The following is a 15,793-nucleotide window of genomic DNA, read 5'->3' on the forward strand; positions in this document are numbered from 1 at the left end:
TGCATGGACTAATCGAGTTTAAGATAGGTCCAGGAATGGAGGAGTTGGAGCAGCTGGAGCAGCTGAAATCACATCGGGGAGGAAGGCGCACATCTGAAGCCCACTGTAGATGCACTTATGACTAGCCAGCAAAGTATTTTTCCAAGTGAAGCAAAGTCAGTCTGTACAAACTTTCAAACTGTAAGTTCTTTTTCTCTCACTTTCTGTCCTTGCAGGAAAGCAATCTCCAAGTCTAATGCCTACGCCAGCCACCTCCACGGGTTTCCTTCGCACCATCTGCCTGCTCAGCGGGACTACTCAGCAACCGAGAAGGAGATCCGAACTACTGTTGACTGGAGCGTAAGTTCAATGCGCTCTGCGCATTTTCCTCAATTACTGGTTATGTTTGCTTTACTTTGTCTCCTATCCTGGCTTTCAGTGTCATTTCAGGCTCTCGGTCACTTGCTAGTGTTCACTTTACAAACCTTACAAACTGAACGATTATGCCTCAGACTTTGACATTGGTGTCTGGTTCGGAAAACAGAACCTGCATTAAGAATGAAATATGCCTGCCAGTTGAGAATTATTTTTTGGTCCGTATTTGCAATTTTGATGGATTCAAGTTATCAAATGACATATTTTTTTACCACGCACACCAATTTTCTCATAGGGTTTAATCAACAAAAAGAGGCAAAGGGTCCATTTTGAAATCCACAAAAAAGGAAGTGGTGTCACTAAAATTCCTGTGATCCACTTTTACCTTTTGAAAAAGTTAAGGATCGTGACATTTGGTAACAAAGATGTTCTCAGCCATATCCTTGTGCCCCCTGAAAAGAAAGCTGTGCTGAAACAAAGTCTGTTCTGTTTGCTTAGCCCGGGTGGCTTGTGTGTAACATGCATGCTCGCCTCACTTGTGATCGTGGTGTTTGATTCCCAGCCTGAGCTATGTGCGAGTCCAGCATTCTCTGATCCTCCCGTGTGCCAAGAGGGTTTTCACCGGGTTCTCTGGTTTTTCTCCCTCCCCAAAAATTGCCTGTCTTTGCGCCATGGTCAAATATGGGTCCTTTGGCGGCTGCCTGAGGCACCTTTATACGCATTGTGGCTGGGGCCTTCTTAATTCAGCCTTACAGCTGCAAGCCGGGAAGATTAGCCCCCGCAAAGTGGAAATAAAGATACATGTAGATCGTTTTATTCATACTAGAAAAATGTAACCAATCAATCAAGGCATTAAACAATCTGATTTACAGAATAACGCTTGCCGTCGTACCTCGGAGAGAAAAATTTATAAAACTGAAGCCGGTATAGGATATGAGGCAAACGACCCCCCCTACATGTAACTCACTCATCTCAAAATGGCGACTTTTTTTACTCTCAAGTGTTGTGTGAATCAGTGTTTCACTTGCAAATCAGAGCCTGTGGAGAGCCTGCAAGTGTTCCTGTTACAAGCTAAATTAGGTCACATTTGCACCCACTCCTCCTGCTGGACAGATGTCACATTATTACAATGCAGAGGTTTGTTTATAGGAGTGTGTTTAATACTGTAGCCCCGTCAGAGCAAGCTCTTCAACATGCATCTCTTTGAAACTGGAATTGCAGAATAACAACATCAATATTCAAATCGAAAATGACATGGACGAATAAAGACATTTAATGAAGTGGGTAAATATAATGTGAACTGTTTGACTCGGAGTTGACAGGACCTATATATGTATGTTATATAGCCCTACGTTTCTTAATGGGGGTGGGGGGGAACGTTGCAAACCTGTTTGTCTCAATCTGCTCCGAGCAGGGAACATTAGAGGCTAAGATTTTAATCAGCAACAACTGATCCTGTGGTGATTAATCACCACAGACGTGGGCATGTTCATTTCATGGTTAGTGTGAGATGCACTGAGCACCTGTGACTGACTTCTGTTAGAATGTATGATCTTCAGGTGTGCGTTGGGCGCATGCATGAGCCCAGACATGACTTTTGTGGGTCGTACATTTGGAAGGGTTGCAGCAGGGTAGATAAAAGGGGACTTATCTGCATTTTTCTATTGAGACGGTCTATGAAGTCTGGAGTTCTGGGCATGTACACGCAGGTATACTTCAGGTACCTGGTTCTTGCAAACATCACTGGCATTGGATACTAGGTAGAAAGATCAAAGAAAGAAATACCACGTTACAGCACTTTGCTGTTTTTATCACAATTTGCTGGCACTTTGCAGTTTTCTGGTTCAGAAAGCAGCCTAGATAAAATCCTATACAGTACTGAACACCCGTTGATATATTGTTGAAAACTACTGTGAAATGTTGTTTTGGAATTCTCACTCCATTTGGGGGTCGAGGGAACGATCAGTAAAACCGGGTAGTATACCCGATGCGGGCTCTCTCTCCATTCATGAGTCATCAATTTTCAGCCCATGGGGCCTGCGGATATCAGATTGAGTTTTTCACAATGCATGCACATTTTGGAATGCGCAAACACGAAAATCAAGTCACCGGGTGTTCCACAAAAAAAAAAGTAACCAAGGCAGCCTGTACAGCTGCAACATCCGCCGTCGTATTTGAAAGAAAAGCAGCACCTCTGAGCTGCCACTGCCCGTGAGCTCATGAATCATTAAAAAAACATGCTCATGCTATTCCTGGCCCTGTGTTGCTCCTCTCTGACAGGAGAACGCAATCAGCGGAGACCATATTTGGACGGAGACCAATGCCTCAGGCGACTTCTGCTACGTCGGTGAGCAGGATTGCTTGGTAAGTCAGTACTGGGTAAGTGTCTATCCACTGTTTCCAACTCCTGTTTGTACTTCAAGGTGGAGCCTGGCCTGACATCAGGTCCAAAAATAGACAGCCGGTTTCTCAAGCACTATTTATAGTGCAGGCCCAGTCATGAAATTCCTTCATGTACTTTTCATGTGTACTCTAGTTTGTCAGCAGTATGCATAATATTTTGGAAAAGACAGATCGGTGAAGGGGTCATAAATCTCGGCATTCTGCTCACTGTGGCAGGCCGACTTTCTTTTTAACCATTGCTGTAGGACAGCTAAGTGTTTCCTGAAGCCCATCTTTAAAAAATATAGCCTAAAGTGTTGAAAGATTTTAGAGAATTAAATGAAAAAAGGTCGTGTGTCTGAACATGATTCATAAGTTTATTCATGGAGTCACTGATTTGATTTCATGGCAGAACCTGTGTACAAACTTCATCTGGCACATCTTTCTCAAAGTTGATTTTGTTTCCTATGATGAACCAAAAAAATGTTGTTTTACTTGTCTAACAAGGCAAGAATTCAGTCTCCAAATTGTTCATTGAAAGGTTCCACCTTGAAGCACATTGTTGTCTTGTCTTGATGGTCGTGATACCTACCTACATGCACATGTACAGCTGTGTTGAATATGTGTTTGTTGTACATGTACTGTGTGTGTGTGTTTCTGTAGCTTGGGTCGCATTCCTCCTCTATATTGTTCTGTCTTGTTCATCGCTAGTTCTTTTTCTGAGGTAGGAGCCAGAATTTGGAGGGGTAAAGATGGCACTTTAAAAAGGATCAACCCTTACAAGATTGGTTATTTCCACTTCCATATTTAAGAGGAATGAGAGAAGGGAGGCAAGATTCAGAGCAAAGAAACTGTTTGGGCCCAAATCATGAGCTTTTGCTGCCAGGAACATAAGCTACGGGGAAAAACCTCATCCCTGCGTTTATCTTGAAACCACAGTACAAAGATCTCCTATAACAGAGTATTTTGGCAAGACATCGGGTCCAACAATGTTGACAATGTTAGTTAGTGATATCTTCATTCTCCTTCTGCCCTTTGTACATGTACCATCACTTCTTCTTTTTTTGTTTGTTCTTTTTTTTGTTTCTTCTTTTTTTTCCTTCTTTTTTTTCTTCTTTTTTTGGGTTGGTAATGTATGCCATACTTTACATGCATCTGTGTTTAGTTTCAGTTGTGGTTTGGATTGGCATGTGCTTTTAAGTTGTGGCATTTTAAGGCCCAAAAAAAATAATTCTCCTCAAAACGGGTCACATCTTCAGCTTCACGACCTCCCAAAAAAAATCATAAATAACTTTCAACAAATCAAATTTTACCAAATAACTTCTAAATTTCTGTTAATTATGAAAGGGCCCTCATTTCCCTTACTGAGCAGTGCTTGGTCTGCAGTGATGACTGACTGGATGTGAGCAATCCTCAGCAAGTGCTAGAAAGCCTCATTGGGGTCATATTAAGTCATAATGATGTAACATCCTCAAGTTACTGTGCAACATCGGTGTAGGGATGATTTCATTTAATTTCTAATGATTTGTGACTCCTCTCAGCTGCCACAAAATGTTGAGATTTGGATGAGATCTATAAGCCCAATAACCATTTGACTTTGGTATTTTCTGGGGTTTTGTGTGCGTTTGTGTGTTTCATTTTTAAAATAAAATCACCCAAATTTCTAAAAACTTGTCATTGCAAAGGAAACATTGTTCTGCCCCATGACTCATGCATTTCCCAAATATAAAGTGCATAGGGCACCATTTATGATATTGACGTGATTCTAGCATGTAAAAATTGTTGATGTCGAGTGTTGTTTATGGCATATTGTTTCTATAATATCTACTTTTATTGCCCTTACACAAGAAATATTTAATTGTGACAGTCATGTTGGCTGCATAAATATTGACAGTGAGTGACATAGACTGTGTCACCGGATGATGGGGGATTTTCATTATTTCAGGAAATTATGCAGCATCCAAAGGTCATTATCTTTCAAGTGATGTCTTTCCTCTCTCTCAAGAGGCAGTGAATTGTTTTAAAGGAAAAAAAAAATCTCTTGACATCCGCTGTGGACCTGATGAGTAAACAGACTATGCCTCCGTCTTCCACCGTCAATTAATTGTCATTTCCACCAGAACAGTGCACGTGTTGATCTGCCCCTTCAAGAAGCGACCAAAATAGACATTGTTGCCCCCCCCCAAAAAAACCCCGGAAGTTCCTCAGGGAAGGGGAGGGCGGATGAGGAGAAATTGAGAAATATTGGAAGCAATGGATTATATGTTAATGAGAGTGCCAAGGACAAAGGGTGCCAACGCGTGATTGGCCAAGCTGTAGGGGGTCGGAATACCGTGAAAAAAACAGGGGCAGAAACATGTCAAGATAGTGGATAGTTTCCCTTCTTTTGCACCAAATGCATCTCTTAAGTGAACTATTCATGTTTTAGCCTGAAAATTAGCTTTCTGATATGGCCATGTTTTTTGGGGTTTTTTTTTTTTTCATTTGTTACTGCATTATTGCCATCTGTGTAATTCTACTTTGTTTATCGCTCTGTTTCATTTTGTAATTCTGGTTCATGCTCATTCTCTGGTTATCTGCTGTGTGGTCGCACTATTTCAGTTTTGTTGTTTTTATATGTTACGAATCTTGGACTTTGATTTGACTTGTCCGGGAAGCTTATTTTCAGAAGGTGCGTTAGTGCATCTTACAATGTATGGCATACTCCTATCCCCATGGGTATGCACAGTAAGCAACTTAATAATGCCAATAAGTTGGACGAGAGCGTGTACAATGCCCCTGTGTAGCACTGTGGAAGGTTGAGAAAGCACATTACCTATGCATCTTCAAGCACTTGTAAACCGTTGATTAAAAAGAAATGGTTGCCAAGCGCAAGTTAGCAACGCTCCTGCAGCACATACATGTAGCTTATTGCAACCTTGGACTTAATGTTAATGGCTGTAGAATGTACGTTCTTCATGGGGATTTGATCATGTTTGTGGTGGCTGCCTTGTCAAGAACGTACAGGTTTTTTTTTTTTTAATGAGTTTCATGGCACATTCTCAGATGTTAATCGTTTAAGGATGTTCAATATGTCCAAGGTACGAAGGGAAAAAGAGATCCAAAAACCACCAGACTGTCTCTAATTACCAACATATGGTGTTGTGTTGTCACATGTAGCATCATGTAAACACTTGAACACGTACGACAGGGAGGGGAAGAAAAGCAATAAAAGACTGACCTGAAACATTTCAGCCGAGTTTGAAGTAAGCCCCCTCGTCAGCTAATATACGTGGGACTTCCATCTGCAATATAATGGTTCTTAATGGCAAGCCTTTTGAAGTGCACAGCTGTCTCGCTTTAGTGCATTAATAACTAATAGTTCATTATTGCATATCTCTGCTCTAGGCCATCTATGGGTTATTTGTGTCTCAAATGCCTGAGACGTACATGTACGCGTAGTGCAAGACGGAGTTATCATCACCTACATGTAGTGTCTTGCACTATTTGTTTGCCAAATGGAAGCTTGTCCTTGCTGGTGACTGGCTGTGAACTCAGTTGCGTGCCTTTTTCTGAAGAAAAAATAATAAATTAGCAGACGAGGCAGTTTTATTTTAATAGGTGGTATTGAGCGCAGAGTTTGGGCTTGTTTGCATGCAAAGATGTGCAGGGGATATTTGCAGTGTTCTGTATTAATGAGGACTATTGTAGAAATATTCTTTGGTTACTGGTAACAACCTATGCACTGCTCTGGATGACAAAAATTGCCAAATGATTTTTGTGTGTTTATTTCATTGAGCCGTGTTCATTTCTAAATATTGAGGTATTTATGATTAGTTTGAATAATCCTGCAAAACAGGGAGAGACATAATGTGAGCTACAAATACCTCTAAAACCTGTATCACATCTAGATGGTCCCTACTAAGAGGCTGGGCCTTGTCCAAATTGGGTTCTGAGAGCTACAATTAAGTCTGGTGTCTTGCACGTGGCAATGTACTTCCAATGGATGAAGCTTTAGACCTTATAGCCCTGGTCACAAGAATAGGATGTGGCCTTGATGGAAGGGTTTTACGTAAGGCTGGTAAGTGGCATGAGCATGGAAACAGTGTTTTGGAGCATGCGGCTTTGCGTTCAAGATGAGCCTGGATGTGAATCTCTTCTTGTTCTTGCATGTCCTAGCGGCAAGGATTCACGCCATGGGCGGTTATTTATGCGAGTTTCACTTCCTCTTCTCTAGAAAACAGGATCACGGCGGAAATGCGCTGCCTGCAAGATTATCGTCCACACGGCATGTATGCTTCAGTTAGAAAGAGTAAGTGCTTCTCTCTCCAATCAATGAGGTTGTTTAAAAGCAGCTCTGGCTTGCAAAATTCAATTACTTGGCCAGCGAGGATTTGAATTTCATTTGTTCATTGTAAATCTACCAGAGTGGCTGCCAATTTTGTCTTGAATCTTGTCCACTATGGAGTTAAGCATCTACTGATAATAATTTGAAATTTGAAAGGAAATAATTCTTAATTTATTCAGGAGGAATAATATCAGTCTCTTACCATGACGGTCGCAAAGGGAAAAAATAAGTTGAGGTTTGAAGTTAACAAGTGGGTTGAAATATATCTATATATCTGTCTCCCCTGTGCCTCCTCAACCCCCCCCCTTGTAGATAAACTTCAAGTGCAAGCCCACATTTCGGGATGCTGGCATCCGCAACTACAGGGAGAACCAGGTGGTACGCCACCACTGGGTCCATCGGAGGCGGCAAGACGGCAAGTGCAAGCAGTGTGGCAAGAGCTTCCAGCAGAAGCTTTTCCAACAGAAAGAGATCATTGCCATCAGCTGTTCCTGGTGCAAAGTGGCCGTAAGTATATGTCGAGAACCAGGTTAATAACCTATAATCCTCAAAGAATCGGGTCTATTTGGACCAAGTCAGCCGTCACGTGTCTGATCATTTTAAAACTTGGTATGCAAGACACTCAATATCTATTAACATTTGGAGTTTCAATTTGATACAGCATATGGTTTTGATGTTGTGGTTATTTGAAGTTTGCTACATGCGTCGAGTTCGTGATGGAGAAAGTACGGATTTTTGGATAACCTGATTACATGGAAAAATGCATGTTGCACAAGAACAGCATGTCCCATTTTTACAAACTTAACTTCAAAATAACTGCAAGTTGGTAATAAAAACTCCTTACGAAAAGATGCATTGCAACGATACTGCCGAATATGTTGAAGGGGATGAATTCTGCCTCCTGGATCTGGTAGGGCTCAACCCTATCAGATTCTTCAAAATCCAGCAAGAGGATACATATACAGAAGATTAGATAGATTTGAGGAAGGATGGGCCCAACAGATGCGACAATACTCTGGCCTCGATGAAACTTGGAGCACGAAAAATGTGCCATTGGTTTCCGGCGCAGTAGTAGATTTGCAGGATTCAGCGAGATAAATGGCGAAAATAAGATCAGGGAGCAACGCTGGCCAATAGTTATTTTAAGGCTACGTGGTGTCACAATATGTAGCCGTAATATAGTGGTACCAGTCCAAGTTTGGGGCTTGCTGCCATTTGCAAATTGCAACAGATTGCAGGTGTTACCACTGAAGCTCCCTTTTTGGACGTTTATCACCAGACAGACAAGCCATTGTACAGAATTTTCCGTTCATTTTGCAAAACACATTTGGCCAAGATAGAGGACAAAATGTGTGCTTTAGAGAACATATCAAATCCCGCTTTGTTTTCCGCTTGAGGTCATTTATTCATTTCCTTGTCATGTTTATGGGTGTTCAAGATCAGCAGTCTAATAATACACTTGCTCAGTTGTCGTATGAATGTTAACTTTTTTCTGTAGTATCATAACAAGGTGGCGTGTTTCATGATGCAACAAATTGAGGAGCCGTGCTCATTAGGAATCCACGCTGGCATCATCATCCCACCGTCCTGGATCATCAGACTTCCCAAGCAGAGAATCCAGGTAAGTTCATGTCCGTCGTTTCCATGGCGGTAGCTTCCCACCCTCCTGGTGTCAGAATAAAATTCTCGGATTACGAGCTGAGGGGGGGACAACAGTGGCTGATGTAGATTGGAACTCAATCCGTGAGGAGCTTTCACAAACTGCCAACGGACTTGAGGTAACCTAAATGCAGATGGGACATGAAGCTGGTGTTAGTGGGATTGAGGTTGAACGTGGACGAAGCTACTTTAAATATCACATGAATATCCTGTTGTTTTACAGGACACAAGCATCTTCACTAGGTTCCTATTGGCAGGTAAATTCCTTATCACTGATACCAAGCTTTACTTCCCTCAGAGATGTACGGTTTGAATAAAAAAAAAAACATTTTGCAGGAGAAAACTTGTCATCTGAAGAAATTAATAAGATTTTGAGGTGCAATCGATGAATGTAAGTACCGTCTGATGTTGGTAGAGGGTTTTAAGTAGTTTTGTTGTTTATTGTTTTCTCATACATGTGAATTATTTAAATGACTCAATAACGGATCTTTGAGGATCGATAATATGTGAAGTTTTCGTTGTACTGCGCAACAGAAATGTATTTGGACACACTTAAAACGGTCTCCTTGGATAGGTTATCTGGAATGAGTGTGCCTTCAAAGCTTCTCATGTTGCAACATGATGAAAATCAGGATTTGTCTTCTGTAAGGGTTAGAATCTTTAGGGGGAAGAGACACTGATGTCAAGAGGAGGGACTTGTTCTTTGTTATTTGGGGACAGGGTTCCTTCAAGTCCTCTCAGCGCAAGAAGAAGAAGCCGTCCATCAAGCGCAAGTCCATCACCAAGAAGGAAGAGGGCAAGATGAGGCCCTTCATCATCAAGCCCATACCCTCACCCATGATGAAGCCGGTCATCGTCTTCATCAATCCAAAGAGTGGAGGCAATCAGGTAAGTTGGCTTGTCCATTTGCAGTAACCCCCCCCCTTTTCTGTCTCCCAGGCATTCATCTCGCCCTTCCCTTTCCCACTTTGATGGGATGTAGAGCCTTCAATCTGTGTTTGGTTTTAGATTGCCCATTCGTATGTCTGTTGTGTACGCCATGTCTGTGTATTCGGTGGTTCCTGCAGGAACTTTGATGGATGCTGTGTGGCCTATGGGAGCCAAGGAGAGACACATTTTTTTTCATGGGTACACTGGTTCAAGCAGTGCAGGGTGCATGCTTCTACTTCTAACTTAGGCAGTTTTGAGGGGACCACAATTGTACACCTTACCTCTGCTCCTTTGTTTCTGTCAAACCCAAACTAAATAATGTTTTGTATTATTAACTTGTTCTATTTCATGGTAAGATGACCGAATTCAGTGCATGTCATAATTAATAAACTTCTAAAAAAAGAAATCAGAACATCTATATTTACACACTTCAATACACATACAAGTGCACGCAAGAGAGCACATAAGCACACCACTCACAAAGTTTCTCAAAAGTTTATAGTATCAAATATATGGAAAAAGAATTACTTGAGGGAACTTGACAGGAATGTCATTATTGTGGTTGGAGCAGGAATGTGGGTTATTTTTGACTCGCTACCCACAGTCTCAACTTTTCCCCATGATTCCTGGCACTGGAAGGTGCAAAATACTATGCACCAAAACTTGTAGTGAACCTGGAAAAACGTTTTGAATCTTCTTGTGATAAAAACATGGGTGAGTGTGCAATGGATACGTCACTTTCCGTACATGTACATGTAAGTATCCCTTGTGCAATAAGGCTGCGTCAGAATCGCATGGCCACATCTAGCAATGGCACATGTATCTATGAGAAGTAGTTTCAGCCGTAGCCATTAGCCAAGTGGCTTTCATAGCCCTGCCTTAGCCAACTAATATGGACACAACTCAATTACTCCATATTCTCCCTGCGAAGAGTGGGGCTGTTTGCAGAGGATGTCCAGTGTGGATCAGCCTAAATCCCTTTGTGGGGCAAATCTAGGCATGCAACGTGAGGAGGCACCTGAAAACGGGCTTAAGATCGGTCCATGCTTGTCATGTCTGTAAACAAAATAACTCTTCACGCTCTCCCCACAGTCAGGGGCTTGAGGAGAAATGCACCGAAAATGCAGAGGGTTCCAAACCTCCGGAAATCCTGCGTATCAATCCCTGCCCATTGGGGGATGCAAACATTGCAGTTGTGTTTTGGGGCAAGCTTTTCTCTCATACTCCCTTATCGTTGTCCTCAGGGGGCCAAGCTGATGTCCAAATTCCAGTGGTTGCTCAATCCCAGGCAGGTGTTTGACTTGTCACAAGGTGGACCAAGAGAGGGGTAAGTTAACCCAGTCATTTCCTTCTGTACCTTTCCTCGTCACAGTTTACCGGCTCTGAAATGCAGTTTCCTTTCTCATAGCAAAGTGTCTGTGTTTGAAAAACAGCCTCCATTGGCTGTAAACATGTTTTGGAGTGAGTGGGAACATGCGACAGCAATTTTTAAACGGAGTAAGAATGCCACTTCACTGCGTGAAAGTACATTATCAGATTTTGCAACATTGCTTCACTTTAAAAGAATGCGAAATATTTAATCATTAATTAAAAGCAACAAAGTGTAAACAGGTGTCAATAACATCAAACTCTCATCTGATTCAATCATCAAAATAGCATTTTTACATCCCTTGCAGGCCTGTTATTCACCCGGAAATAAAGCCCATGATTGCAACACCTGCCTATCGTTTTTGTTCTTTTGTATGCCCCCCTTCTCTTTTCCTTCCAGCCTGGAGATTTTCCGGAAGGTGCCCAATCTCCGGATCGTAGCATGCGGCGGGGATGGCACAGTGGGCTGGATCCTGTCTGAAATCGACAAGCTGAAATTCAAGCCCTTCCCTCCGGTGTCTGTGCTTCCGCTGGGGACTGGCAACGACCTGGCCCGGACAATGAACTGGGGAAGGGTAAGAACGGCCAAAAATCGATGCCCAAATAAAGCGCCTTTGCTGCTGTCCTGAAAGCCCTTGAAAAGGAAGTTGATTATCATCAGATGTTTAGGCTTGCAAAGAAAGAAGAGGAACTCAAAATGGCATCAAATGTTAGTGGTTGAATCCAGTGTTTAAAGTTAACATCGGATCTAACAGTAGTCTCTTTCTCCAGGCCTGTTGTTATTGTACATTGCAAATCTGCCTTCTTTGCTGCAGGGGTACACAGATGAACCAATATCCAAGATTCTTACACAAGTAGAAGAGGGACCAGTCACACAGCTAGACAGGTAAAATAAACGCCCCTTCTTTCTCTCCCCTCCCCTCCCCCGTTCAGTCACTGTTTTGAACCCTGTAGTGGGCTCACTTTGTTTCAGTGCACTGTGCGATATGCTACTGATCCAAATTCTGTAATCGATTTTTAGAAAAATCTGTAAAATTTATGGAACTTGGAACCTGTCAAAAGACACGAACTGAAATCATATAGTGGAGTTTAAAATCTTCGACATTCCATGTGAGTAAGGAAAACAAATCAAAAATGCTGCCATTGTGGCCACTTTAAATTGTTCAAATTTTGTTCACCTGCAGGCAATTTGGCCACGCTATTAAAAAAACTCAGGTGCCTCATTATTATCTAAAACAGAGGGTTTTGAAAAATATGGGGAAATAAGTAGCACCGTTCCCTTCCATTTCACTTGTGGGTTTTCGGGTTGTTGTTGTTTATTTTTAAATTTCCTTTTGTTTGTGACTTACGATTGATAATGATGTCATCAATATCATGATTTAAATTCCAACCTCTGCATGGAACTGCCCGTACATATACGCTTTCCGTCTCCTTGAAATAAACAACGGTTGACCCAGGTTAGCGGGCGTGTTCTCAAAAGAATGTTGGGTCAGAAGGTTGAGTAGGAGGTAATTTACATCAAATGGGTTGAAAAATGATGATTTCGATAGAGGAAATGAGATGTATTTTTAGTCTGCGATAATGGTTTCATCATCTGCATGTCCAAGGTGGAACCTGACGATGGACAAAAATCCAGACGTGGAACTAACCAAAGAGGACCGGGAGGCTGACAACAACGGACCGCTTGATGTATTCAACAACTACTTCAGTCTCGGTGCTGACGCACGGACAGCACTGGAATTCCACGAATCCAGGGGTAAGAGAGAAAAAGGTTCAGACAGCTTGGGCTTGGTGGGTCTCATGTTGCTGGTTCACTAGATAAACACCTCAGCAACACCACCTAACTCGATGCGACTCTCATCTGTATTGATTTTTTGGTGACGCCGTGATTCAGGATGGCAGTCCAGCAGTGCATTCGCCCCTTGCACTTTGTCTTGATAGTGAATTAAGTGAGGTGAAATTAATTCCAGTTTTAATAAAAAATCTAGGCATGATGTGTTCCTACAAAACTGTTTGCAAAGGGCTGTGCATATAGAATGTTTCAGTTACTAGAATGATCCTACTCTATATGTAAGATTCAAAGCCATGCATAGTTCAACATAGCTGTAGAGGTTGCATAACCAGCCTATTTTGCGAACAGAAATTCACAATGTAAAATTTTAAAGCAAGGCTAGGTTTTTTCAGATTGTTGTATTCAGGTCTGTTTCTGGAGCAATGTCTCTCGGGGCTTTTGTAGATGTGTATTGAGCCAATTTCCTGGGTATTTTGTAGGGGACTTCACCCTTGCAGTGGGATTCTTTACAATACTAAGAGCGTGTTTTACGTGTCAAAAATTTGGAATTGGTTGTGGCGAGAATTACAAATATGCAAATTTAAATTTGAGAGAAAGCAAGGTTCCTGCGGCTTGGTAAAGTCATGGATATTTGTTTTTCCTTTTTCAGGCCTGAAAACATCATGCAATTTTGTAAAAATGACTAAAGTCGTGGAATTTTGTCATGGAAGTCATAAAACACTGTACGATTTGTGTTATCAGAAATAAGCGCATAAAATCTGTGATTGTATTTGCAACCTAAAAAGCTGAATAGTCCAAGAAATTGTTTTATCTGGTCATGGATTTTCATAATTTGGTCAGGGAAAAGTCATGGAATTTAATTGTCCCTTAGTAATAGGTGCAGGAACCCTGAGAAAGGTGAAAATGAACATTTGCGGCTGTAAAGAAATTGATTACACATCGATGTTTTACTGTTGAATTTTGGACTGGAGTATTTTCATCAGGCCACGACTGCCATGGCCATTCCGTTAAGCTTATTCTGAGGAGCACTGAGTCTGTGTATGGAGCTTGGATGTCTTGAGTTGTGATCCTGACTCCTGAATTCTGCAAAACTTTATCTTAGACCCAGATTCTAGATACTAATCACATGGGCAAGCAACTTTTCCTCGGACCACCTGCTTGGCCTCACCTAGCTTTTTTTTATTTCTCATGTGTACCATTTAAAATTAGAAAAACACTGTCCAGTCTTGGAATTTCCACCTCCCCCAACCCCCTGACCTTCTCATCTGATCACTCGTTGGTCTGAAACATCACGGGGGGGAACCACTTCAAAAATTAAATCAGTCCAATTTCAGTTAAACCTTGTTGTTTGTTGTTCTTTGCAGAGGCTAACCCAGAGAAGTTTAACAGCCGATTCCGAAACAGGATGTACTATGCCCGAGCAGGGGGCACAGATCTCCTGAAACGAACCTCCAAAGACTTGACCAAACAAATCACGTTAGAGTGCGATGGCGTCGACCACACCAGCCGGATACAGGAGTTAAGAGTTCACTGCATACTTTTTCTCAACATACCAAAGTAAGTGGCAGGGTTTCTAGTTGCAATGGCTGATGAGCGTTTAGCAGCCAGAACTTGAAGCGGTGAATGAAATGGCACCACTCTGACATGCAAGAGGGCACCCACTTGTGCAATACCTCGCCGGCCAGTGAGGCATCAGCGACTGACCAAAACATACCCTTGCCTCAAATTTAAGAGCACGGTGAAACGTTTTGTCAGTTATCGTATTCTGTTAGCATTCATTTGTCATGTGACCGAGAACCCCTCCATGCCAGTTATGTAACAAAACCTAAATGCGTACAAAAGCTGTGGTAAGCATTGTGGGATATAAACATACGGCGCAAAGTTCTTGATGTACAAAGGAAGGTGGAAGATATGATGTGTGAAGTCCTGGTGACATTTGCATACTTATTTGGATTTGCTATGAAGAATATAGGCTTGTCTGAAACAACTGGCTGTGGCTTACAGTAACACACTCCTCTATGGGTAGTGGCTGCAGCCTCTAGCTATTGTATTCCATAGGCATAAATATTATTCCCAGACACGGCTACACCTTCCGGATATCTGCTGTGCCTCTGAAAATTTAAGATATATTATGAATGCATAAAGAGTTTGAGCCAATGTAACAGCACTCTGTCTGAACGAACATATTAACCAAAGTCAGGTTCTTCAAGAAGTGAAGCCAGATTTTAACGGATTATAGTCTGTGCTCAATCCTAGTAAAGCTGCCTCCACTGCCTCTGGGTTTATGGATTCCATTTTTCTATGTTGAAATGCTTGATTTTGTTATATTCTTTTTTTCTCCAGGTATGGAGGTGGGACCACACCGTGGGGCAACCCCAGTGTTCATACCTTTGAACAGCAGAGACACGACGATGGATTCCTGGAAGTCATTGGCTTCACACCTTCACAAATTGTAAGTATACACGGCAAGTTTCCCTCTGCCTAACCGTAAATGTACAGATGTCATATGCGCAGTGTCTTGAGCCAAGTACCCCAAGATTTCACTCACCATTTACGTACCCCTTGGCCCAGCAGCAAAGATATGTTTGTCATGGTGGGTTCTTTTCCTAACTGGTTTTAACCCCTTAACAGCAGGATTCTTTTGACCGCGACTGTTGGGCTACGGTATGCCCAGTATGCAAAGCCCTGTCCAGCAGCAGGCCCACATTGAAACCGCAGGTGCATGATAATAGAATGTATGTGTGGTACGCACTAATCCTTACACAAAGCCATGGCTGTCAACGGTTCCCAGAGTGAAGGGGTTAATCTAACACATTGTCCACATTGACCAATATTTCTATCATAATGAGAGGTGGTTTTAGTCCAGCATTCATATGTAGTTTATTATATATATAATGGTTTTTTGCCCTTACCATCTTGAAAATATGTAGTTTAGTTTAACTCTCTCCTTAGTGAGCCACTTTGTTATTCCAATAGCACAT

At 42.0% G+C, this 15,793-nt stretch overlaps 1 protein-coding gene across 8 annotated transcripts in view; it reads left to right on the forward strand.

The window, feature by feature from the left end:
• The window catches only part of LOC110991070 (diacylglycerol kinase zeta-like), a 106,737-nt gene that overhangs the window by 71,885 nt on the left and 19,059 nt on the right, over positions 1–15,793 (forward strand). For 7 of the 8 annotated variants that reach the window (XM_022256202.2, XM_022256200.2, XM_022256201.2 and 4 more), the window contains 12 exons: positions 216–339; positions 2,635–2,733; positions 6,953–7,027; positions 7,376–7,570; positions 8,562–8,684; positions 9,443–9,610; positions 10,897–10,979; positions 11,421–11,595; positions 11,836–11,906; positions 12,628–12,776; positions 14,177–14,369; positions 15,156–15,264. In XM_022256202.2, coding sequence (XP_022111894.1) covers positions 216–339; positions 2,635–2,733; positions 6,953–7,027; positions 7,376–7,570; positions 8,562–8,684; positions 9,443–9,610; positions 10,897–10,979; positions 11,421–11,595; positions 11,836–11,906; positions 12,628–12,776; positions 14,177–14,369; positions 15,156–15,264 — 1,564 coding nt within the window. The remainder of the gene's footprint in view (positions 1–215; positions 340–2,634; positions 2,734–6,952; positions 7,028–7,375; positions 7,571–8,561; positions 8,685–9,442; positions 9,611–10,896; positions 10,980–11,420; positions 11,596–11,835; positions 11,907–12,627; positions 12,777–14,176; positions 14,370–15,155; positions 15,265–15,793) is intronic. The other variant, XM_087134861.1, reaches the window with a different exon arrangement.

Source organism: Acanthaster planci, linkage group LG03 (assembly GCF_054643075.1).
Source record: "Acanthaster planci isolate LZ-2023a linkage group LG03, COTS_SCS, whole genome shotgun sequence".
NCBI lineage: Eukaryota > Metazoa > Echinodermata > Asteroidea > Valvatida > Acanthasteridae > Acanthaster > Acanthaster planci.